This window comes from Saccoglossus kowalevskii, chromosome 20 (genome assembly GCF_978046115.1).
Source record: "Saccoglossus kowalevskii chromosome 20, keSacKowa6.1, whole genome shotgun sequence".
In the NCBI taxonomy this organism is placed as follows: Eukaryota; Metazoa; Hemichordata; class Enteropneusta; family Harrimaniidae; genus Saccoglossus; species Saccoglossus kowalevskii.
In genome coordinates, this window is record NC_140660.1 from 5,272,586 (window position 1) to 5,300,171 (window position 27,586).

Here is a 27,586-nt window from a genome sequence, read left to right on the forward strand (position 1 = left end):
GAACTTGATTGCCAAAAAAATTACTGAATACTGTAAAATCTGTATTAGAAGCCGTCTTTTATTAAAATAGGGGATGTAGTTTCTGTTAGAGCATCTCCACATATGGAAATGGTGACATTTTGGTTCTTGATTGTTCAAAAAGAATGGGTGTGACTTCTATTACCCGGTAAGAATGTATGTCGGTGTCTTGCAAGTCTGAAATTATGCAAGACAAGTTCCTGAATGTGGACTTATTCATGTTATGGGAATACTGCAATGTAGGCATGAATGATGCCATCCTGTAATGCCCTTGTACATACTTCGCAGTATTCTCATGATAACATTGTTATTATACATATACATCCTTTCTGCCTGTAGCAATAACTTAATGATTATAACCCGAAATGGGCACCTTCCAGTTAAGATTAATTTCACAACAAATTTACTTTCTGGATTAAAATAACAATGGATAACAAAAGATAGATTAAAATTGTAAACAACATAAACAATAGTGTCCCATGATTCTTTGGTGCAATCCATGGGATTGAGCAGTTCCCCTTAAACAGATTTCGCTGATAACCGGAAGCCAGAAATATCTAAGCATATTCCCGGTAACAATTATTATTATACATCTGTCACTGTAACGCCATAAGTTACAGCGTGCCGTAATGTTGCGGTATTACACTGGATATTTTCATTCTACCATATTAGGAAACGCAAATTCCAAATATGGAATGATTACGCGCTTAAGCGTCCTCTAATAATAAAAAAAACAGGGCTGCCACCAGGGTTTAATCAAAGACAGTATAGTAGGACTATTGTTTATACTGTGGAATACTTTATTTTCGCTGGAATTAATTTTCGCTGAAAAGGCTTTTTGGGCGTTTTGCTTGGAATTTATTTTCACTGATTTTTGATGAGATTAATGTGAAATATAGGAAAAAAAGTATATTCGCTGGATTTTATTTTCACGGAATCATCCCTTCAGCGAAAATAGCGAAAATAAATTCCAAGCGAAAATAAAGTATTCTACAGTAGTTTAACCGGACCCCATAAAAAGAAGTTCGCTGAATCTGTTCTGAAGGTTTAAGATTTCGGCATTCCTATGATGTATTTCTGGGAGGAAAAGATTATTACGAGGATACTGCAAAGACAGTACAGCGGGAGTATCGATCGACTTCAGCTTGAGTTTTGGTCCTTCAAATTGAATTATTGGTGGCACGTGAGCACGACGTATCATAAACTGATGCTCACGCGACTTGTCTGATTTGCCGACATGATTTAATGTGCAAACATTTGTAAGCTGACATTGACTGGAAAATTTTATGAATTTCTTTCTTTGATGATATTAATAATTTCTGTAATGAAAAGCTGCTTGAAAATAGAAACCAGATGTGGTAATTTTGAGTCAACGTAGAAGATTCTACAAACTCGTTCTAAAGGATATATCGTATAAAACAATTGCCATGACTTGGGCAGTCTAGGTTACGCCAAGAACGCCGCGGTATAATGCACCTACACTGGTCTAATCAGTAGCTTGCGAATACACTAATCATGTGCCTCCCCATGAAAACCGACCAATCAGATGGCCAGACAGTACCCTGTTTTAAAACGAGCACTGATTGGTCATTTCTTTAGGTAGAATGCTACTCATGCAGTTTTTATACATACACATATTACAGCATAAAGCAGTGACAATATTTCGAGTCAAAATACTATTTTTAAATTTATTTTATTTTTCTTGAGATTTTTCTCCGGTACTAATGCAGAAATTGGAAATTTAGCACCGATTTCGATATACCACAGTCAAACACATTTCATCATAAATTATGAATAATGTCAATTCAATGTACATAAACATGTGCTATATGATTATCTTTCACCATATGTCATTAAACAAAATTTTGAGATATTAAGATATATTCTTGCCATAGGAAACAATGTAGAAAGTAAAAATACACTTTATATGTGTATATATTATCTGTATAAAAACTCAATAAGATACAAATCGTCTGTGAGAATTAAAAAAAAAACAAGTGGAGGTCCCACCGAGATTTGAACTCGGATCGCTGGATTCAAAGTCCAGAGTGCTAACCATTACACCATGGGACCTTGGTGAAACCAAGAGCATTTCTAGCATTCATGAAAGCTTCTATCAAAAATACATATTCACAGTTTTTCTGAAAATGTTCTCGTTTTGAGTCATTGATTGTATATCTGTTAGAGAAAGCTTCCACAATATTTATGTTCGATTGGCAAGTTTCTGAATAGGCACCGAGTTAAAATGGGTACTATTACAAACATTCTCCACGGGGGCGCTGTTTGATTTTCACCAAGTCTCGCCAACCGCGAGAAGCATAGCACGGGATCTTCGAATTTTAGTGTCGTATATTCAACAAAAATCAACGACAATTTTCTGGGTTTTCGTACCTTCCATGAGAAATATTGTATTGTTCATCGGATTTCCCGGATTTCAGTTGTAACATATCGGCTGTATATCCCGGAGTATATCTCGTTTAAGTTTTTCTTTGTCAATCGTAGTTTTGTTACAACTGACTGCCATGGAAGCCGCCATTTTGTAAGGTTAGTCCCCGAGAAAATGATAAAGATTTTATTGCGATCTGTTCACCTGGGAATTTTATATCAACAAAGGGCCGTTCCACAAAACTTCAAGGTATCCCACAGGTAGGTCAGTTTATTTTATATATCTGAAAATCACTTCATTGGTTTAATTCGAAGAATATTGTCGGTAGTGTTTGAATTGTCGCTGTCATCAAATTCAAAAGGTGATTCACCGTCGTGAGGTAACGTGTTATTCACCCTTTTCGTCATGTTTATAGTATATTTTCATCGTCATATATGATTTTATTTGTCGGATTCAACCAGGGGTAGCTCAGTGTGGTCCCGATAATATGATTGCGAGGCAAAAAAAAAGTGCATCCACGTTCTGCCGGGATCTCAAGAAAACAAGAACCATGTTTAAAAATAGATATTATCAAAATTGGTGACAAGTGAAAATGAGGTCCTGCCGAGATTTGAACTCGGATTTCTCGATTTAAAGTCGAAAGTGCTAACCATTACACCACAGTACCTATGTATCTAAATCGTGACCAATTCATTGACTTGTAGTTTCGGGGATTCCCACCTTGAAGGGAAACCCCATCCCTGTCCGTCCTTCATCAAGCGATAGATCACTGTTTACAGTTAAAGTTCATTGTTAGTGTGCCGGAAGTAAATTACGTCCCACTTACTGTTAATCTGTGAAATTTTGGAAAAAGAATGGCTTCTCAAAAATTCATGCAAATCTGTTGATGATTGGCATGTTTATAATTTCATACACACATGCTGTCTAGATCATTGCTGATTCTTGGTTCCTCCATAAATTTTGTTGTTGTTGATGATTTGATGTTTGAAAAACTCCACAAACTCAAGTTCGGTCAATGTCATGAGCATTAGAATGCAAATTCACACTGAAATTTTGAACATGTCCCATATGTTGTTTCAAAACAAATTTTTCAATCATTTTTTTTTAGAAATAATCGAAATCCAGTTTCAGAATTGCAAAATGTATGATTTCAATGAAAATCATTTGTGATGTTTCTGGCCAAAAACAAAACAAAACATGTTTCAAATAATGTATGCTCAGCATTGTTGAAATCATAAATTTTAATTGGGAAGTACAACAACTACATTACTTCTCTAATTTCATTTCAGTTTTTGGAATGTTACCCTGGTACTCTATTAACCCTATTGACTTGTAATTGCAAAACAAGAATTAAATAATTCACTCAGAAAGAATTTTGCTAATGCATCAACAGTCCCAAATTTAAACCTGTTATCGTTTTGTAAAAAGTTAAATATAGTGTTTACCGTAGTATGGTGATCCCATCATTACTTTTTCCACCATGTTTTTTTATTATTATTTATGTACATTCTTGCTAAATCTTGCTAAGCATTTGAAAGAGAGAATGTTTGTACCCGTTTTCTATATTTTGAAATTGTTTTTTGAGTATGTTCCTCTATTCACAATGCTGCAATAGCCAAGACTGTCTGGGTAATAAAAAGCAAAAAAAAATGTCACTTCCAAGTGCCACAAACCTGAATTTATGCCCTAAATAATTATACTACAGTCAAACTCGTGTTCGTGACCATCTCTGTTTAAAGACTCCTTTCTATAGTGACTTTTTTTTTAGCAGTCTCCAGAAATACAAGCAACCTATTTATAAAAACCCCTGATCTTACATGACTGACAATATTTTTTCAGATTTGTCTTTGTTTTGAGCATTAAGTTTATAAAACATTTTTAATTTGCTTTTTAGATTTTGATTACCTCAAAGAAATGTGTATACAAATCTGTTTTCAAATGTATGTGTTGGCGATCCATAAAAAAAATCATCCAACTTAAATAATAAATACCACCTGTTTATCGAGACTTTTAATAATGTTCATTGTGTGGTGGCTATACATAGGTTTGAATACGTAAGCACAGGGGTGGGGATGGGGGGGGGGGCACTAAAAATTGCAAGGGGGCACCTCTAATCAGGTAGAACAACAATAATCATGGTTTATCCATTTTTTACTTGTAGAACTGAGTAAGAAAAAAAAACGCAGAAGCTGACATCCAAACTTGTATCTGTGCTTTGGACACGTGTATCTGTCTTGTTGTCGTCATCATGTCAAGGTCATCAGGGTCAGGGAGAGGTGGTCAGAACCCCCATGGGCTGAAACAGATAGGTTTGGATCAGATCTGGGATGACCTAAAGTCAGGGATACAGCATGTCTACACAAGACAGAGTATGGCTAAGTCACGATTCATGGAGCTATATACGTATCCTTCAGTTGTTATGGCATGTTATTATCTGTATTTGAGTGTTATGATATTACAGAATATTATAACATACTGTATCTATATTCTCTATGATAATTTGTTAATATCTTGCATGCATTATGTATTTCCAAAGTGGCTTCATTTTAGGATAGTTGAACAAACTGTAAATGTCATGACATCATTTGTTATAGCAGACTGTTGGACATTACCTGACATCATTGTTAAACTTTGTTGTCCATATTTAGACATACCATTATGACATTGTTACAGCAGACTGTTGTCCTTATTTGGACATTACCTGACATCATTGTTAAACTTTGTTGTCCATATTTAGACATACCATTATGACATTGTTACAGCAGACTGTTGTCCTTATTTGGACATTACCTGACATCATTGTTAAACTTTGTTGTCCATATTTAGACATACCATTATGACATTGTTGCAGCAGACTGTTGTCCTTATTTGGACATTACCTGACATCATTGTGAAACTTTGTTGTCCATATTTAGACATACCACTTAAATTGTAACAGAGGTGTTAATCATCTTATTGTCTGCCTTGAAAGGACGTACTGTCACGAACAGCGAGTGTAAACTTAAATTCATACGGGTAACTTGTAAAATAGTCTCGTTTATAGTCCACTTTCCTTCAGAAGAAAAAATAAAGCAGTCTGGTGGTGAAACAATTAACTGATACTTCACGGTGTAGCATGAAATACTGAATTCATGCTGCCTGTGATGTGTTGACTCAGTAACACACAAAACATCAAATAAACCAGAGAGCTTGCACATTTAACTTCTTGTTTATTCCGCCATTTTCAGTTACACCAATGGCACTGCTTTTTTACATATCAATACACTCAGGTGACATATAACACCATTACAAAAGTGTGTGTTCTGTCGCATGCAATAAAGTAGTCCCAAAAACGTCACATTGCCATCTTTTCGTTTATGCATCTGGTGCTGCAGTTTGATCTTTAGTATTAGGTGATTTTCCATTCAACTGTGAGATCTCGCGAGTTGCATGAAAGACAGGCACCAAACGTCTGCTGCAAAAAAAAAAACGATTTGATTTTGAACTCGAATTTCTTTTTTTTTATAGCTCAAAGATGAAAAGCCGATCTTTGACAGGGGAATATTGCTTTTAAATAGCCTTACTTCATCGAAATTGACATTAGCACATCAAGTTTACATAAAACCCAAATTTACTTATCACACACTCCTCAAACAATAATTTTATCAGTCTCGCATACACACATGAGGCAAGACTACAAAATTGCCTATCATCAAATGTGTACAACGCAATATTTAGCATGGAAATACCCCCCAAAATACTTTCGCGTTTGTCGATTCCCACACAATGTTTGTCGTCACTCCGACACTATGACCTTTGTTTGTCCAGTTTTTGCGTTCAATTTCATGCATAACGTGGGATCTCGAAGTGAATGGAAAACGATCTATTTGATAAACAAGTGTAAGTTTCCTTGACTGGTTTCCTCGCTGTCAGACATGTTTACAACTACTGTACAAGTGTACATCAATCACAGCAGTCAAGGTCGTCGTCAGCGAAAACTAAGAAGGGCCAAAACATGGGAGGTGCACAGTTTGTTGGTCTTGAACTATATAAAAGGCTTAGAGATTTTCTGAAGAACTATCTTGTGAATCTGCTGAAGGTAATGTGGTTTATACATTTATTATATTTTTATTAGACTGTATAATTTATTATTAGTAATGTCACATTGTTTCACCATCTGTACAACCATATTTCAGGTTTTTTCCCCAATGTCTAGATACGCTGTGTGACGTAGATCACCGTGGAAGGGTTTCAAGGTTTTTCATGTGATAATGTTGATTATTAAACATTATTTTATTAAAATTATCTTGAATTTTAGAATTATTCTGGAATAATCGTCATAGGGTTTATACGAGGCGTTCATGTGAAATGAATCAGAGTGGGTCATCAAAAACACGTGCTTTGATATACAGTCAAACCTGTCTATAAAGGACAGTCAGTGGACTGAGCCAAACTGTCCTTTATAGACAGGTGGTCTTTATATGGAGGTGGCCTAATTTATTCATTCAATCATGAATATTAATTAGGGCGGGAATTTTAAGGGAGATCATAAGTAAAACATAAAAGCAAACCTACACATTGTTAGTGTTCTCCCCAGGCCTCTGAAGCAACACGGTACCGTGACGCTTGGACACTCGGTCGTGATGCTTGCCCTTTGTCCGTGACGCTTGGTCACTTGCCCGTGATGCTTATGTTTTTGTTTACAAGTGTCAGTCTCGTCTTGCACATATTTAAAACAATAACATGTATTGATCGATTTAGGTAATCCTGCTTTTGTTAGCCATACAAAGACAGTGATAAAAACGGAAGTCTGCAATATGTTGCGAAGTCTTTCAAAGGTGCAGAGCCTCCAAATCAAAAAAAAAATTAACTAGAGTAGCAATAATTTGCCTATTGCACGCAACGGCAACAATGTGACAAAACAAGTCACGGCGTACGTCGGGAAGATCAACCCCTATTTTTGCTGCACTCTGATTTGTTATCACTCAATCACCGGTGACATTAATTACCCCAAAATTAAAAAAAAACAAGTGAAATTATGTCGCATTGGAAAGAAAAGTATGAATAATTCAACAGCAGACGAGACGGGTTGAGAAAAAACAAACTCTGACCTCTGGAAATACCCCATTCATAGGGTGCCTTAGTACAGAAAAACGCCGCCCTAAGGCGACATAATGCACGTTGCAACATTGTGACCGGTGCATGCTGGGTTACCAGGGGTTCTGACCGAGGTAACAAAGATGGCGGCGTAGAATGCATGATTTTCCGCGATGTTTAAAAACAACATCTCGTTGGCAATTTAGATGTAATGCTTATGATAATCGTCAATGAATCGTTTTAATAAACAATTTGTGTATTTCACACCAAAAAGTCAGATACCGATGATCGCAATAGCAGCGGTGAATACCTGTCCAACGCAATGCTGCCAGCTGACAATGTTACGGTGATCGTAGCGTTGTACTCACAAGGTATATATATTGCAATGAAAAATCGCCGAACTGCCATTGTAGAATTTTTTTTTAATTATTGATTTATTAATTTCAACATATTTCGATATCTTGCCGACTTTATAAATTTAACCAAAAAATGTATTCCCCGACGTTTATATGAACCAACATTGACATGGGCTCTAAAAACTTATACACAAAGATGAACCAGTTACATCCATGGATAACAGTATATTCACTGACTGGCAATGACACAAGTTTTTCAATTTTTTTCCTTTTTATGATGTTCCATTTCAAACTTTATTTGACTTGATACAAAAACATAAAATACAATGCAGTAAAATGATATAAAATTTATCAGATATAAAAATATCTTGTCTTTAATTAATTGTAGATTGACAATATTTGTTGGGAAAAACTGATTACTATGCAAATAACAATTATGCAAATTAGATGCAGTGTTATGCAAATTGGCCGTGATGCTTGACATGAAGTCTGGGGAGAACACTGATTGTACAATAAACAGGTCTTTTTTAATAAAAGTCACTCATTTTTATCTGGATAATTACACATCTTTACTTTTTTACTACAAATTATATCATGTAAATTCACTGGAACCAAGTGATTCTGCCCATTGATTCATTCGTGTGTTTAATGCATAAGAACGATTGTCAACAATCGGCCGCATTGGTGTTTCAGCTCGGTCTTTCACACTCTCGCCATGCAGTCTTATTCCCTAGTCTCTCACACATACTCCATCATAGTATTGTCGATTGTACACTGTGACAAAATGCACAGGCAAAGTTGCCGTGTTTGAAAAAACAAACAAGCATTAAACATGAAGAAGCATTGGTAATAAACAAAATTTACCAAACTCATAACGATTGCTCCAACTGTTGGTGTTGAATCAGAAAGTCAAACGAACTGGAAATGAAACATGATGATCGCACACGCAATTTTACAGTTATTTGTTGCAAGCATCGACGTGTCAAAACTGCCCAAACGAAACGAATTTTCTCGATTGCGAATTATTGATATTACCTTTTATAAAAAAAAAAAAAAAGAGGATCAAAGTAGAAAACATCTTTCGTTGAGAATAACCCTGAGATGACCCCTCAATAACAATATGTTTTGCCCGTGCGCTAGCTTCATTAGCATAATTTATAACGATCAACAACAAACAACATGGCGGCCAAAATAGGTTGGATTTTGCAATCCCGCGATGAAAACGTAAAAAACGAATGTTTTATAATTTTGTTTGGATATTTCATGTTGACAAGGTAAATAAAACATCTCTCATTTAATAAAACTGGTTCATTTGTTCATTTTGTTTTTGAGACGGGAGGAATTTGCTCTTCATGTGCGAGACAGTCCACAGAAGTGCCGCTGGCCGGCTGGGGATCGATAGTATAGTATCGATCGGAAACAAGCTAGTTTGTCATTTCAAACTTTAAATGAAACTGTTTCAATTTGTAAAAATTTTCCAGTCTCCAAACGTTACATTCAGATGATATTCAACTTTTTGTTTTTACTTTTTTGCAAACCAAGTTGCGATGGTCACCCCTGTCTATTAGACCTAAAGATTGTGTACTCGGTAATCTGAACGTAACATATGGCCACTTTCCTGTTAGCGATTCGCAAGTAGGTATTGTTTTTTTGCTGATACCGTCTGACGGAAATGTTGGTGGTCGTTATACAAAGGTTAAAATGTGAATAGGTCTACAATAGGGTGGTCGCTGGTCGCGTTGGACAGTGGTCGCTATATCCAGTGTCTTTAACATGTAAATTGCGAAGGGACTGTACTAATATGGTCGCTATGAGCAGGTGGCCGCTCTGCACAGGTGGTCGTTAACACAGGTTTGACTGTACTAGGAAATACTAAATATTTTACTTGAAATTAATTTTCGCTGAAAAGACTATTTGGGTGTTTTGTGTGGAATTTATCTTCACCAATTTTTGACAAATGTAAAATACAGAAAAAAAAAGATACATTTGCTGGATTTTATCTTCAGCGAAAAAATAGCGAAAATTAGTTCCAAACGAAAATGAAGTATTTTGTAGTATTTGTAATCAGTATTACTTAAGCTAATTCTGATTTCAACATTTGGATTAAGGAATTATGCATGCAATTAAACATATATATATATGTTGAATGTTTATTCTACTAAGGCCAGACTATTTTTATTCCTTGTTTCTCAAGTTTTTTTAAGGCAATTTTTTTGAGGAGAGCGGAAAAAATAAATATATCAAATTAATTCTTTTTTTCCATTATATTTGTGTGATTCTCAAAGAATTGTAAGTGAGATCATTGATCAGAGAGAGAAGAAATGAAATAACATTTTATTCCATGTATAACCTTGTTTCTCATCTGCGCGAGACTTCGGTACTTTGATCATGATACTCCCACGAAAATGCAACTTGGGGTTATGCGGCGGGCTGGTGAAAAAATGAAGATAAAAATAATATTTTTTTAGTAATTTTTTGCGCTTACAAGTCGGCGGGTGCGAGAAATTATGCTGAAATAAAAAAAAAAATTTCATTTTCGGCTCCTGTTCATTCGGCGGGTTCGCAAAACAAGGAATAATAAAAGTCTGGCCTAAGTTGTCATACACTTGTGGTGCTAGAATAGCATCAATTTCTTCTTGTATTCAACACTTGCACTGTGGAATTATGCATAATAATACTACTACTACTACTAATAATAATAATTATAATAATAATTAATATGATAAAAATACAATCCTGGGATGTTTTGACAGAGTAAGCTGAGGCTTCAGTTGAAACAAAATTCTGATGATAATCACTTGTGTCCACTGACGTCAACCTAAGAAAACATATCAAAGGATTATGTAAAAGTAGAACAGCCTCCAGGTTTTTACTTACTTGTCTCAATACAAGATGCAGGGTAGTTCTTATTGAAGTTTGAAATCAAGAGGTTTAAAAATGTCTTGGAGTAGAGTCGAGACTTTCAGTGTATATATAGAGTATATCTGGGAATTTTGAAAAGTTGTATCAATACGAGCCAAAGGCAAAACTTGATACAAACTCTGGCGGTAATCATTTGTGTCTGCTGACGCCAACCTAGGAGAAAATGTCATGGGATTATATATAATAAGTACATAAGCCTCCAAGTTCACACTGACTTATCAGAAAACAAGATGCAGGGTATATCTTGAACTTTTGAATCAAGAGGTATAACAATTCTTTGGTGTAGAGTGCAGGCTTAGAGAGTAAATGTACTGTAAAATACTTTATTTTCACTCAGAATTTATTTTCACTGAAGGGATGAAAATAAAATCCAGTGAATATACCTTTTTTACTATATTTTACATTCAGTCATCAAAATTCAGTGAAAATAAACTTCATACAAAACAGTCAAAATTTTCTTTAAGCGAAAATTAATACCAGCTAATATAAAAGTAATTCACATAAGTAATGCACTTTGCAAATACAGCCCATTTTTGTGTATGTAGAGCACATTCTCCAAGTATTGACTGAATGAGGCAGAATCCTCACCGGTGAAGATGAATTCGAACATTTATGTATTCCTAACGTACGTGTACGTGTAGAAAGACAACCAGATGGATATGACCTCGCATAAAATAGATAATGTTTTCTGCGATTCACTTGGTTAGTTTTTCAACGGAATTTCCGGTACCTTGGTAATCCCATTCATACATTTCTCATGCTGAATTTCCATGTAAAATATTATAATAAAAACAAAAACAAAACTATTAGTAATATAGCGCTTTTTAAAAAAACCGCATAATCCCTTGGATTGAGGTATAAAATGTCGTGTGTGGCAGGGTCTGATTCTGAACCCTCAACCACGCCACCAGTGTCGGAAATCAGTCTTAGAGAATGATGTACGCATGAATGTAAACCAATCTCCGATCCCTACAAGAACATAGTAAAACTATTAACACCAAGCTGTTGTTGTTGTTGACAGGATGGTACCGAGTTGATGGATGAGAGTGTGTTGACCTTTTACACAAACCAATGGGAAGACTATCAGTTCTCCAGTAAGGTTCTAAACGGTGTGTGCGCCTATTTAAATCGTCACTGGGTACGGAGGGAGTGTGACGAAGGAAGAAAAGGCATATATGAAATCTACTCTGTAAGTATATAAAGCTACTGCAGCAATAGACTGTGACCTAGTTGTGGCAATTTTGTTACATATGATAATTTCTTAAAAAACGAGTTAGAATCTCTGGAATTTTGTTGACACAAAATTTCCATGGTCTATTATACTACACTCTCTGTAGTTGTCATAATATTTCATTTGTCACAAAATTATTTTAGAATATTTTTTCCAATTTATGATTATATGCCATATTTCGAAATAAACACTTAGGCTCTTTGTTTTTTGAAATATTTGGATGAAATTAGGACATTTTGAAAAAATAATAACCAATTGATGTTTTGTGAGCATCTGAATCACTGCTCTTCAAAATTAATTGAGAGGCAATTGATTATTTAAACTTCCTCATGGGAAACGTAGCTCATTGGTAACCAGTGTTGACCCCCACCTCACCAAGGAAATGCAACATTTTGGACAGTTAGTTTTCCTTATTTTTACAATATCTTTGTGTTTTAGAGAAAACTGAGTTAAGAAATTTGGCATTTTTGAAACAATTTCCATGGAAATGTATGTAAAGGCATTATTTCATGGAAAATTCTCTAAATCTTGTAATAGTTTTTATTTACCTATCTTATAACATTCATTTTCAAATGGCTCAAACTTCAAGGTTTCACTGGCATTTAATTCACTATTTTGAAGCTTTGAGCAATTTCACAAACTTAGCGAGAAAATGAGTTATTGATATTTTTCATGTTCACATGGATTCATATTGGCGAATTTTACTTATCGGCGAAAATAATAAAAACCAACAAATAATTAATGAGTGCACAGTACTGTAGACATGTCCATTGATGAAATAATGATTATCGATCAATGTTTTATTCCAGAGAGTACTCGTATGAAAAACTTTCAGCAGTCCGTATGAAAATGAAAAATAAGTAAATAAATTAAGATTCCTTTGACATGATTTCTGTTTGCCAACAGCTTGCTCTAGTGACCTGGCGAGATAATCTTTTTAAGCCTCTTAATAAACAGGTGAGTAAAAATGGTTCTGACTAGTAGCCATTTTGTTTTGTAAACTGATTAAAGATGGCCGACTGGAGGCCATTTTGTTTTGTAATGAAAATACCCAGTGCAAAATCGCAGCACGCTGTAACTATGGCATTACGATGCCAGATGTATAATTATATTCTTTACCATGGCTCTCAAAAAAGAATATGTACACAACTAGACAAAATAAGGAAAATGATTGACAGACTATATACCAAAGCAATCTCAAATTAACTATTGTTAAAATGCATAAAAAATAAATGGCTTTAGCCTGTTGGAATGAAAACATTTTTTCTGCCATAAATTTGTTCAGCTTTTTGTCATTTTTACAGAATCCATTTCACAGAATCCCAATTGCAATTTTGAACCAAATTGACAAATTATGACATTGCTTCTAGTTTTTGATCAACATTTAATGTGTAAAAAAGCAGACTATAATAAATAAAACTACTTTTCAAGTTGACTTTGGCCTTTTTTTGTGACCTTTTCTTTTTCCTTCATTGTAAAAGTCAACTAATTTTGTAATTTTATTTTTTCCTAAAATCATAAAATCTCCCTCAAACTGTCACATGGTGAACTAAAATTTTCATTTGCTCCCTTTTCCGTGAAGGAAATGTGGAAATTTAATGTGGAAACGAGCAGACTGTAACAAAACTATTTTGTGGATGATGTCTGAAGTCGACTTTGACACTCAAACGGGTAAATATTTGTGTTTCAAAATGTTGACACTATCTGATTTCCCAATTTTCTGCAATAGGCACTTTGTGTTCTCCAGGGTCTACCTTGTATTAAGATTGTTGGTATCTACTGATTTTGTGTTCATTGTATGCATCTTTCTAGCATATGTCAACTTTTCTTTCTTATATGGAGGTGCTAAATTTTTTAAGTGTCTTAAAAACTAGTTGCAATTTGAAAATGGACAAGATCGTGCAATGGTAACCAACGACAAGATCTAAAAAAAAAAATTAGATGAGTGTCTGCCTGTTTGTTATCTACAAGAATCAAATGAGCTGCATGCTTCTGGATCTTAATTTGTTTTCACGAAGATAAGCCCCATGAAGGTCGTTGACTGGTGTTCATTTTGTGTTTTAATTTGATTAAAGATGGCTGACTGGTGTCCATTTTGTTTTGTAATTTGATTAAAGATGGCTCACTGGAGGCCATTTTGTTTTGCAATCTGGTTAAAGATGGCTGACTGGTGTCCATTTTGTTTTGTAATTTGATTAAAGATGGCTGATGTGGAGGCCATTTTGTTTTGCAATCTACCATACAAGTTTCACTCAGTATGTGTTTTTATGCAGGTAACTGGTGCTGTTCTGAAATTAATAGAGCGAGAAAGGAACGGAGAAACAATCAACACACGTCTAATACGAGGTGTCATAGATTGCTACGGTAAGATGATGTTTATTATCTCAATTTCACTTTTTCCCCCCGAGTGGTACACACTAGTACATCGCCTATAGTAGGCCAGGAGTAACTACAAATCTGATTGCTGGTCAGTACTTGCGAGATTTACAGTTCCTGTAGTTGTGAAAACGATATTCAGTTGAATCGTGATATAAAGCTGTCATTCCTGTGTACTTGTATGAAATCTCAGCATTCTTGTTTTGATGAGTGACTTATTACTTAACTTGTCCTGGTCTAGATTTGTGTAATCTTGGTGGTGGAGCTATGTCACATGACATGACATGCTAAGACGTGCACCACTGTACCATGTATTTTTATGGGCTCTGTGCGAGCTTGCGGTCTGTGCGGTCAAAGAGCCGGTGAAATCAACTGAAGTAAAGGAAACAACACAAACTCAACTTTGAAGCAATCCTGAGCAACCAAATTTATTTATATTAAGAAAAGAAGAGGGTTTGGGGGGGGGGGGGGGGGGTTGACGGGGCAACAAATATCCCAAAGTGCAGTTTTCTGACAGTTTTCAGCTTTTGTTTTCACCATGTTGGATGCAAAGTGGTGAAAATGCCCTGGTGTCTGCCCCTGAGAATAAGTTGGCCTGTTGATAAAAAAAATGTATGGGAGCTTTCATGATTTGTTTGAGTTTTAAAAAAATGTACTTATACCAAGACATATCAAATATTTCCCATCATAAATGTAATTCATAATGAGATAGACAATCATTTTGAAAATAACTCTAAATTAACGAATTTATTGATGAAAGCGTGTGCATTGATTTATTTACTCTTGTTCTTGATCATAAACTCACTCCATTGTTGGCTGATTTTTTTTGCAGTTGAGCTCGGTTTGAATGAAGATGATCCTACGTCCAAGGGACCCACACTAAATGTCTACAAAGATTCGTTTGAAAGTCAATTCTTGGCGGACACTGAGAGGTTTTACATGTCTGAAAGCACAGAGTTTTTACGACAGAATCCAGTCACAGAGTACATGAAGAAAGTAAGTATTCTCGTCTATGCTCATTGAATGGAAATAAATGAGGGTGCCCCCTATGGCCATTGAATGGATATAAATGATGGTGCCCTCCATGGTCATTGAATGGATATAAATGATGGTGCCCTCCATGGCCATTGAATGGAAATAAATGAGATGGCCTCCATGGCCATTGAATGGAAATAAATGGGATGCCCTCCATGGCCATTGAATGGAAATAAATGGGATGCCCTCCATGGCCATTGAATGGAAATAAATGGGATGCCCTCCATGATCATTGAATGGAAATAAATGGGATGCCCTACATGGCCATTGAATGGAAATAAATGGGATGCCCTACATGGCCATTGAATGGAAATAAATGGGATGCCCTCCATGGTCATTGAATGGTTTTAATGAGGATGCCCTCCATGGTCATTGAATGGTTTTAATGAGGATGACCTCCATGGTCATTGAATGGTTTTAATGAGGATGACCTCCATGGTCATTGAATGGTTTTAATGAGGATGACCTCTGACTTTTGAATAATATTAATTAGGGGTGTCCTCTATGGTCATTGAATGAAATTAAAATATCGTATAATGTACACTCAGAGATTATATTGATATCTTCTATGAGTTGGTGTATTCTCGGGGGTAAAGCTATGTCGCATTCATTTTGCTTTGACACAATCCACATATGAAATGAAAGTATGTTACTCTATTTCGTCACCAGGCAGAATTGAGGTTGACAGAGGAACAGCAGAATGCCCACCCCTGTGAATACCCTCACCATATTCCTTGGTGCATTCTCTGTAATAACCTCAAAATAAGTAAGTTCTTGTCACCAGAGGGCAGTATAATTGTTTACTTTTATTTTGTCACCAGGCAGAATCAAGGTTGACAGAGGAACAGCGTCGTGTGCAGGTCTACCTGCATGAAAGTACGCAGGACGAATTAGCAAAAACATGTGAGCGTGTACTTATAGAAAAACACTTGGAAATTTTCCATGCTGAGTTTCAGAATCTATTAGATGATGATAAAAACCTAGGTAAGTAGTAATCGTCTACTTGTTTTAAAGCGAGGGAGTCGTCGTCTGAGCATGCGTCAGATGGCCATAGCGTGTCATTGTTTACAAACAAGCGTCTACCCATGAGCCTTTGCGTTTTTAGCACGTGTTGTTATCAGTGAACAAAAGACTTTAAGTGGGGGAGTTGTCACTTGCGCATGCGTCAGATGGCCATAGCGTGTCATTTTTTACAAACAAGCGTCTACCCATGCCTTTGCATTTTTAGCGTGTACAGGTGACGACCCTCCCGCTTTAATCCACTCGTATCCGCTAAATTTAGTTTGCAGCCTTTACCAATAGGATGTTTGATATACTGTAAAATACTTTATTTTCGCTTGGAATTAATTTTCGCTGAAAGAATGATTTAGTGAAAATGAAATCCAGCAAATATAACATTTTTCCTATATTTTACATTCAACTCGCGAAAAATCAGTGAAAATAAATTCCATACAAAACACCCAAAAAGTCTTATCAGTGAAAATTAATTCCAGCTAAAATAAAGTATTTTACAGTAATAAATGCAAAATTATGATATCCAGACATTCCAAGTACCGTAAAATCTGTATTAGAAGCCGCATCCCTAATAGAAGTCGCACCCATTCTTTTTGAATGTTTGAGAACCAAAAATTCATCATTTCTCATACAGTCAAACCTGTGTATAGTGGTCACCCAAGGGACCAGGCTAAAGTGACCACTATATAAAGGTGGCCTTTCTGTAGAGGTTGGATATATTTTACTTTTTTTTCAAAGTGGGCGGGGCATTCTGTGTCAAGAGACAAAAAGTTGTACAATTTAAACTGTTTTATTGACATAAATGTGTCAAATGTGTAAAGTCAAGTCATTTACATACACATGTCATTAATGAATAAAGAAATTAATAACCAAATGATAACCAAATAAATAATAGGATCAAAATGAAATATTTGTAAATAAAATACAAATGTATTTGTAGTTGAATGGCTCACTATACACGTACAGGTAATAAAGTACATTTATTGTCCATTGTCATTGGCAGGTTCAAAAAAATCCAAAACTGAAGTTTGTTTTGCAGATGATATTTTCTCCACATATTTTTTGCCCAAAATATCTTCAATATCTGCTATAGCAAGTAGCATGTCATCCAATCCTTGTCTCAACATGAAATCTTTCAAGTTAGAGACTGACTGGACTGCCTGGCCGTAATCATTGATGGATGGTTTCTCTGGGTTTGGTGGTGGTGGTGGGGTGTTCTCATCATCACTATCTTCTGCACCTGTCTCATCTTCTTCCATCTGGCTCAAAATATCAACTGCTGATTGCTCCCAGTTAACATTGTCTGTGTTGCATGTTGCTAGGTCTCTTTCTATATTGACAATCTCATCTAAACTGTATCCAAACAACTCATGGGACAATTCATCCAACTGTGCTATCTCTGTGTTATCATCATTACTGGATTCATCTGCAGAGAGAAAGTTCAAATTAAAGATTAAAAAAATGTAATGGCGACATTTAGGGGGAATTAATAAAATATGAAACAAACCTGCCAAGTGGGGGAAATATTCATAGCACCAATCATGTTGATATGAAACTGTGTTCCATTCTACCATGGAGGTTAAACATGTTAATGATTCTGGAAAACATTTGATCAGTTCCCTGTGTCCATGAAAAGTGAGGCAAATATTCTATTGTTTCAGGTAAACTCTGTTGTTTAATTTATGCATTGTTTCTTATTGTCTCCTGAGTTTATAAACCAACATAGTGAACAATGTCCAGGAATTTAAAAAACAACACACAAAAAGAAACATTAAAATATAAAAAGAAAAAATAACTTACCAGTAATTTCTGCATTGCTGGTGAAACCACAGGCACTGAAGCCCTTTTCTATAGTTGAGACTTCAACTTCTTTCCACGACTGGCTGATCCACATGATTGTATCCAGGACGTTAATTTCTTTCAAAAATTCACTGCCATACTTTGCCTTGTCTTCGTCCATTCTTCGTACGATGTGACGGAGCTGACGTTTTCTGTATTTCAGCTTAGTGGTTTGAATAATCCCCTGATCCATCGGTTGTGATTTAGACGTAGTGTTGGCTGGTAAAAATTGAAGTTTAATGTTCTTGAGGTTGATCGTTGGGTGTGATGGCGCATTATCGGCAAAGAGCAATATTTTTCTTCCTTGGCGTCTCATCTTGCGATCAAATTTGCGAAGCCAGTCCTCAAATATTTTCGAGTTCATCCATGCCTTTTTATTAGCGTAATAATCAACAGGTAAATACTTTAGATTGATGTTTTTAAAGCAGCGTGGCTTGGTGGATTTTCCGATAACTAATGGCTTCTCTTTATCGCCTACCATGTTTGCACATAACATAACTGTCAGTCTCTCTTTAGATTTCTTTCCACCACGACACTGTTCGCCTTTCACAAATAAAGTTTTATTCATAGTCGCCCGGTAGAAAAGTCCAGTTTCATCCATGTTATAAATGTCTCTGGGTTCATAGCCATCTAGTAGTGATGGTAATTTATCTTTCCATTGTTCGACAATTTCATTATTCACGTCACCGCTTTCGCCAGTCATGATACTAAATACAACGTTGTGACGCTTTTGAAAACTGTCCAACCAGCCATTCGATGCTTTGAAGTCGTCAACTCCGAGATCGCTTGCGAAGGAAAGAGCGCGTTCTTGCATCAAAGGCCCGCTGACTGGAATTTTTCTTGCCATGGCATCCTTGAACCATTCCCAAGTTAGACGATTTATTTCTTCATTGCCGGTCTTTCGAACCTTTCGTTTACGATCCCCGGGTGCATTATTTTCGTATTCATCAAGAATTTCGGCCTTCCTTTTCAGCACATTCTGTATCTGGGTGCGACCAACACCATATTCGACAGCCAATTTACGCGATCCCAAGGAACCACCACTTGCTTCGAAACGGTTTATCATTTCCACCTTCTGAGTTAACGTCAGCGTCTTTCTAATAATTTTTGCCATATTCTTGATTCAATGTTATACGTAGATGTTGTAAGCCAGAGAGTAAATAATAAAGTGATTGAAGTTTGAAGATATCGCTTTGTTCACATGTTTTGTTCTTACGTGTGAGCCAAATTAGCATATGATCACGTGAACAATGTCTTTCAAACGTAAAACTTTGCGATCGCTGTCACAAGTCAGGCTTTGTTTTCAGGTGTTAAAACATCCAATAATAACTAATCCCCCATGTGGTAGACATCTCAACGGAAATAAAACAGACTGCCCGGCCTTGTTTAGCACTGCCGTAGTAGCGTTGGTATGGTCGTGACCCTGTCGTACCTTAGGCATACCTCTTTAAGGCCATTTCTTTCAACCTTCAACCTTCTCTGTAAACGTCAGTGCCTTCCTAAAAATTTTCGCCATATTCTTGATTCAACGTAATTTTTAAATTTTTTTACACTCTAGACATCGTTATGTTAATGTAAACATTGATGTTTTGTTCGTACTTACAATCCAAATTAGCATATTGATCACGTGAACAATGCCAGTCAACAGTAAAAGCGTGGTCATTGTTTTTATAATTCCCGTCACTGTTCAGGTTTTGTTTTCAGGTGTTAAAACACCTAATTACAAATGGGCTACTCAATTGAAACAAACTGGCATGTCAGAGGAAATAAACAGTCTGTTCCCTGCTAGTGTAAGTACCCTACGTGTGAAATGAACTGCATGATTGACGGCGGTCGCCGGTCAGTGCAACTGTTCATTGTATACTAGTAATCGAGAGACCGTCTTGATTTAATGCATTTTTATCGTCTCTTCCCATTTTTACTGCTTTGGACCAAAACACTGGCCGTTATACACAGTAGTGGCCGCCGGTTACCTAGATATTTGGCGACCGCTGGCCGCGTTGTGGAGGTGGCCGTTCTATGCAGTGTCAATTACATGGCAAATTGCACGGGACTGCTGCAGGGTGACCGCTCCGTAGAGGTGACCGTTCTCTGAGGGTGACCGCTAAGACAGGTTTGACTGTATGTGTAGATGCTCTAATAGAAGCCGCATCCCCTCTGTTGCATTGTACCATTTTAATAGAAGCCGCGGTTTCTAATACAGATTTTACAGTACTCGAAAGAACGGCCCATTGAATCTCTGTGTAACTACATAATCTACATATTACGCTTTGTAACGATTAGTGTTATCACTGATTGGCAGTCTCCATAACTTCAGTACATTACCATGGTAACTCGCATGCACAGACTGACACCCGTACGTATTCATAGAATTTTCAAAATCTTATTATTAAAGTCTGTATCTAGTCTACTGGCAGTGGGAAGTGTGATGTAATAATTGCAAGAATTACAGTGTCTGCAAGATATCTGTGATAAAAGTGTTTGCCCGTAGTCCATCACACATGTTAATGTTCTCAATGTGTTCGCATGTTTTAGTGTTGAACACCAAAACAAGATCAACCCACCCCCCTACTTTATTCACTAACGGATGCGACTTTGGGGGAACCTTAGTACACCATTGTCCGAATCGCACAGTCCCGTGTCTGTGACCTATAGGCCTCTACACGGTACCGTGCGGGATCGCATAGGCTAATTGCGTATCTTAAGCAGTGAGATCTGATTGGACGCGCCTCGAAACAAGGCGCCCAATCAGCTTAGAGGTACTAAATTATAAAACAAAATTCCACTTCCTGTTTTTGTCGCTATGAAGACATCCTTCCCACACTAAACTGCGTTGATTGCCTGTACCTGATGAGGCTTAAGGGCACCAATACCGTAAACTTTTGCAATTTTATCATCACAAATATCACGATTTATGGACGCCGCCATTTTGTTTAAAATGAAACACCAAAGAGGGATTTGTGACACACAAACTGATTAGACAACAATTAGCCGCAACTGACTACTGGGGCGCTGTTAGAATACGCATATTTGATGGTCGTTCTGCCAAGGTCTTTTACAGGCTTGGCCGAATAAACTTAGACCTTGGCTAGCAAAGATGTAGTACACAGGTACTTGTGTTTGATCGGAGGGCCTCAGCATTAAATTGTTATAATGAAAAGATGGGCACATCATTCTAAACATTTAATGTGGCTTGTGGTAAAATGCAGTACTGTAGAATACTTTATTTTACCTGGAATTAATTTTCGCTGAAAAGACTATTTGACTGTTTTGTATGGAATTTATTTTCACAAGTTTAATGCAAAATATTGTAAAAAAGGTATATTCGCTGGATTTTATTTTCACTGAATCATTCCTTAAGTGAAAATTAATTCCAAGCGAAAATAAAGTATTCTACAGTATATACTCACACTTTTATTTTGTACATAAAAAAAATTCAGGAGACAACAGTGAAATTCAATGTCTGGAACTGCTGCTCGGTACAAAAGTATTTTAAAAAAAAAGATAAAATCTTTGTTTTTTAGATTTAGCTAGGATGTATAACTTAGTATCAAGGATCCAGGATGGTCTCGGTGAATTAAAGAACTTACTTGAATCACACATCACGAACCAAGGACTGTCTGCTATAGAGAAGTGTGGAGAGTCAGCTCTTAATGTGAGTACAAATCTTTTATTTCTAAAAAAATTGCAATTATGGAACTGGATCTTCCTTTATTTCTTCAAAAAAAAATAACAAAATCGTGTATTTCTGCAATTATGAAACTGGATCTTCCTTTATTTCTTCAAAAAAATTATCAAAATCATGTATTTCTGCAATTATGGAACTGGATCTTCCTCTATTTCTTGAAAAAAAATTATCAAAATCATGTATTTCTGCAATTATGGAACTGGATCTTCCTCTATTTCTTGAAAAAAAAATTATCGAAATCATGTATTTCTGCAATTATGGAACTGGATCTTCCTTTATTTCTTCAAAAAAATTATCAAAATCATGTATTTCTGCAATTATGAAACTGGATCTTCCTCTATTTCTTGAAAAAAAATTATCAAAATCATGTATTTCTGCAATTATGGAACTGGATCTTCCTCTATTTCTTGAAAAAAAAATTATCGAAATCATGTATTTCTGCAATTATGGAACTGGATCTTCCTCTATTTCTTGAAAAAAAACTTATCGAAATCATGTATTTCTGCAATTATGGAACTGGATCTTAGTTGTGGTTGGACTGATTTTGTACATAGACATACATTTACTATCATGGCACCTTGATGCATGTGAGTTTGGTTTATACTAAATTAATTTAGTGACAAATCATTTGAACATCACATTCAGAACAAGTAAAAAACATGAAATCATTTTGAATGAAGCTGTTTTAACCAAAAAAAGATTAGTCATCTCTCACTTTCTCACCAATTTTATTTTGAGAGTGCTGGAGGGTCCCATCCCACAAACACATGTACAATATAACTAACCTTATTTTAGGGAGGACCTTTTTATAATAATTCTTTTTTAAAAGTTAATTTCTCATAGTCTATCCACAATCTAAACATTTGACAATGTGTATGTTGGTCACACAAATCCCTAAATTGGGAATGTAACCATAGTGATGTGTTATCCTTGTCGTTGCTTACAGGATCCCAAGCTGTACGTTCAGACTATACTGGACGTACATAGGAAATACAATGCACTGGTTCTCTCATCGTTCAACAATGATGCTGGTTTTGTAGCAGCTTTAGACAAGGTCTGTATAGTTCACTTGTCTATACTTTTACTGAAGCCTATCGCACACTGACCTCTATGACGTGATGCGGTGTGACTGTCACATCGCAGAAGATGGTGTGCTGTGAGCTTGAGGATAAAATGATATCCCTACCCTATACTATGATCTGCTTGCACTTAAGGTAGAAGTCTACTCATAAATTCAAAAATTGTACTCCAAGGCAATATAAGGATATTGACCTTAAAAAAAGTTGGGGGTCACCAGCCTTTTTTTCGAGAAATTGATGGTTGTATTTTAGTGGAAAGTCGCCATTTTGACGCTATTATAACACTTTTACCTCAAAATCTAATCTGGTGACATAGGCTTAAAAAATCATATATTGCATGTATGTAAATGTGTCGAAATGGGCGTAGTGCGAGTGGCTAGTGCTAGTAGCACTAATCCGAAAAAGTACTAGATCTAGTGCTAAAATGGCACTAGATCTAGTGCTAAAATGTGCACAGTGCGAGTGGCATTGTTATCGCATTGTCAACGACGTCGAATAATAGGAGGGGCATCAACAACCACTTTCATATGCAAACTACAAACAGTATAAAACATCGGCAATATACGCGAGATGTCCATAATAATACTTTCTTTATATGCCGTCGTAAATTAGCCATCCGAAAATTGCCTGGGGATTTCACGGCTGGTGGGCACTTATTTTGGGCTCAGAATTTCAAAAAATAATCATCAAATATTTTTTGAGGACTTCCATTTTCATCATTGAAGTATCTAACTAGTGTACGCAGACTTTCAACACCGTCAGTTGGGCCACCTAAGACGAAAGAAACTATTGCAGAATTAACAATAATAATTAATAATTCTTGTTGAATTAATAAGTAGACCGCCTGCAATTTCATTACAATATCGCCCAGTGTAATTTTTCAAATACATTGTTTTTTATTTTATTGGTAACGAAAGTATATTCTCAACGAAGTTTCAAATAAAAACGAACAGCAAATGATTCTGGTTGCGCAATCCGGTCATGCTGCGTCTCACAATTGTTGAATATTATTCAGTAGTGATTATAATAATGCACAAAAAATAAATTTGTTGAATTGTTATGAAATTCAAATAAAATTCACTTAGTTTCATCGTAAGCAAATGACTCCGATCGCATATAAACGCTCGATGCTGTAGGGTATCCGCCATGTTTCTTTTGCATGAGTTGAGCTACCGTTAAAGTCCTATTATAAACCGCGGTTTATATTACAATGTATCAATTTAAAAATTGGGATCAAAAGCTCAAGTTCGGGGTGCGGTTTCTATTACGTACATATTGCAATCACTAAATGGGCGTGGTCATTTTTTGTCCACAACACATGCACAAAACAAACAATACACCGTACACCGTACAATCTCTTGAATAGGCGTCGGGGAAGAGTGAAAGGCCTTATTTTGGTTCTAAAATAGGCGTTACGAAATGTTGAAAAATTACAGTCAATCAAAAAAAAATTCTACATGATACAAAAAATACTCAGTATTTTTAATGTAATATGCATTTATTTTTTTTAATTTTCTTGGCAACAAAAAGTATATTCTAACAGAAGTTTCAAATAAAAATACGAATGCACTGCTTAGTAGCAAATGATCACATAACGGTAGCTCGATCCGGCCATGCTGCTGGTCACAAGTGAATAACTTACTTGTTTTCGAAGTTGTTGATATTGGTGATTATTATTTAGTAGTGATTACAATAACGCACGAAAAATAAATTCGTTGAATTGTTATAAAATGCAAGTAAAATTCAACTTAGTTTCCCCGTAAGCGAATGATTTCAGTCACATGTAAACAGCCGATACGATATCCGCCATGCTCTTGAATGCTCACCTGACGTATTATTGACCGGATAGGTCAAGTCGCTAATTAACCAATCAAAATGCTGGATGGTGCCCACGTGTCTAAATTACATAGCTCATTTAAATATGTTAATGACAGTTCAGCGACCTCATGGTGAACGCAACACGGAAGAGATTTACCGATAATGTAGTGCGATCTTTTGCCTTTGATTTCCATGGGAAAACGGCATGATTTTTTTTTTAAATCAAGAAATTATTTGTTTTCGAAAAATAAATTATTCTTCAATGCTCAGTTTAACACTTTTACGGTGATAAAAGCTCATTGTCTAAAACTTACGAAACACAGACGTATTCAGAAAGAGTATTGACAGAGGTCGCCAGAACAAAAGCAGTTTCATTGCCTGTCTGACATCTTATCACCGCTGAACAATAAATAGGTGTGAATATTTTTAGGCATGTTGTCGAAACAAAGAATAGGATTAGGAACAATGTCGTTTTGGAACAGCTGGTTGAAACAATGAAGTCAGTCACGGTCTTGTTGAATTGGGGGTGCGGTTAGTAATAGGTACTTTTCAAGTTTTCAATTTTTGTTAAGAACTCTTTAACCCCGAAGCCGGAATTGGGGGTGCGGTTACTATTACGTATGCGGTTTATATTAGGACTTTAACGGTAATAGGTCAAATCGCTAATTAACCAATCAAAATGCTGAAGGATGCTCATGTGTTCAAATCACCATAGCTCATTTAAATAGATTGAACGCAACGCGGAAGAGATTTGCCGATGTTGTAGTACGATATTTTGGCTTGGATTTTGATGGGAAAATGGCATGATTTTTTTTTTTTCAAGTCAAAAAATAGTTGTTTTCAAAAGATGAACTGAGCATCAGAAGAATAATATAATATTGTTTACAGTGATAGCAGCTCTTTGTCCACACGAAGTTTACCCATTCACGCTTGTAACAATAAACACGCTCTTGAATAAAAATTTAAATCACCGTCCGTGTTGAGGGACGGTGCTTAAATAGACTATTTTAGGCGTCCGGAAAGATTGAAATGTCTAAAAAATTACGCCAAAATATTTAAAAACTGCCGAAAAATCGCCGCATTACGAAACTACGGTTATCACGTATGCGCACTGCACTGGGTTTGTTTAGCTGTGAAGGGTTAAAATACGCATTTCACGACCGGAAATTCAACAGACTAACTTGTAACTTCACAGATTTCGCATGTTTTAATTATTAGCAACTGTAACAAAATTTTGAGAGTCTAGAACAAATAATAGGACTCCTAAAAAATACTATTGCTGAGAAAGTGTCTAGACATATATTATATGGTCATGTTAAAAAATCAGCGAGGTTATATCATATTCCGCTAACTGGTTACTTGTGTAAGCAATCGCAAACTATCATTGGCATCAAAGATGAGCTAGACAGTGTCCTTATCAGGATTAACTTGGGTTGAAACGAAAGGAAATAAGCCAGTTAAGAGGCTTAAATGGCCACTTGAGAGGGGTTGTCGCTGCTTCCGTTAGTACTTCCTTGCATAGACATTCTAAGGTCTATGCTCCATGGTACAATGTAACAACAGGATTGCGTGAATCCACTTTTATAATTGGTTGATTATGTCCGCAAAGGTCAATGTCATGACAACCAGACAACGGTTCATTTTCTGTCTGGTTCCCAACGGTACTGAGCGACATGCCCATTCACAGGTCGCCGTACACACAAAATCCACCGAGCTTTACAGGGACCCGGGACTTAGACTAGGAGTATACACATTTTTTATTTAGTTCACATATGGCATCATAATTTCATTTTCGAAGATCTATTTTCATTAAATGTGGCGCCGACTAGAAATAAAACGGCACGTCAGCGATTTAAACAAAATCAACGCTGAATTCCACCATTTACATATAAGTTACAAGTTTATATCCACCGAAGCTGAAAACTCAAACTTCCACACAATACGATTTCATACAGTGTATCTATTCACAATTTGTAAAAATTGCGAAGTTTGACCTGCAGTTTCACTGTCCGTGGAGCTAGTTTCCCGGCCGATCGCGTTGTTTCAAAGGTCTCTTTTAGTAACCGTGATTACGACAAACGTGGACAATGACATTCATGTACATTCTCAATTTTCCCACTGCAGCACATTTCCCAATGAATGAAAGATACAACAATTTACATAAATATTAATTCATTTTCGGACAATTACGGGATGTCTCGACGTCGTTGACAATGCGATATCAATGCCACTCGCACTATGTACATTTTAGCACTAGATCTAGTGCCATTTTAGCACTAGATCTAGTGCCATTTTAGCGCTAGATCTAGTGCCATTTTAGCACTAGATCTAGTACTATTTCGGATTAGTGCTACTAGCACTAACCACTCGCACTACGCCCATTTCGACACATTTACATACCTCTATATTGTTAATGATGGAATACTTTTTTTGTTCTGAATTATTTAAAAAATCTGGGTTTTAAAAAGTGAAAAAATGCAATTTTCTTTAACATTGTGTTCTATGGAATTGTTCTAAAAATAGCAATTTTCAAGAAATATTAGGACGCGTTTCTCAAAAAAGCATAACTATAACACACAAAATAATGCTATTTCATTGTACTATAAGACATTAGCTTTATGATTGTACATAATAAACTAATGAACATTGTCATGCGATTTATGACCAATTTTGTCAAAAATTATGACTAGGCTTCTACCTTAAATAGTAAAGGCAAGCCATGTGTAGTTCAACTATGTTTATTTACTC

The 27,586-nt window shown here is 36.0% G+C and overlaps 1 protein-coding gene and 1 non-coding gene across 2 annotated transcripts in view; one reads left to right on the forward strand and one right to left on the reverse strand.

The window, feature by feature from the left end:
* Positions 1 to 2,019: 2,019 nt before the first annotated feature.
* Positions 2,020 to 2,091, reverse strand: TRNAQ-UUG (transfer RNA glutamine (anticodon UUG)). The gene has a single exon. It is a non-coding gene; the product is annotated as a tRNA-Gln (tRNA).
* Positions 2,092 to 2,339: 248 nt separating this feature from the next.
* LOC100376800 (cullin-1-like) overlaps positions 2,340 to 27,586 on the forward strand; it is a 38,429-nt gene continuing 13,182 nt past the window's right edge. Inside the window, exons 1-10 of the mRNA XM_085494572.1 lie at positions 2,340 to 2,664; positions 4,566 to 4,807; positions 6,317 to 6,482; positions 11,780 to 11,947; positions 12,896 to 12,946; positions 14,263 to 14,353; positions 15,198 to 15,361; positions 16,222 to 16,384; positions 21,778 to 21,908; positions 22,888 to 22,995. Coding sequence (XP_085350698.1) covers positions 4,653 to 4,807; positions 6,317 to 6,482; positions 11,780 to 11,947; positions 12,896 to 12,946; positions 14,263 to 14,353; positions 15,198 to 15,361; positions 16,222 to 16,384; positions 21,778 to 21,908; positions 22,888 to 22,995 — 1,197 coding nt within the window. The 5' untranslated portion in view covers positions 2,340 to 2,664; positions 4,566 to 4,652. The remainder of the gene's footprint in view (positions 2,665 to 4,565; positions 4,808 to 6,316; positions 6,483 to 11,779; positions 11,948 to 12,895; positions 12,947 to 14,262; positions 14,354 to 15,197; positions 15,362 to 16,221; positions 16,385 to 21,777; positions 21,909 to 22,887; positions 22,996 to 27,586) is intronic.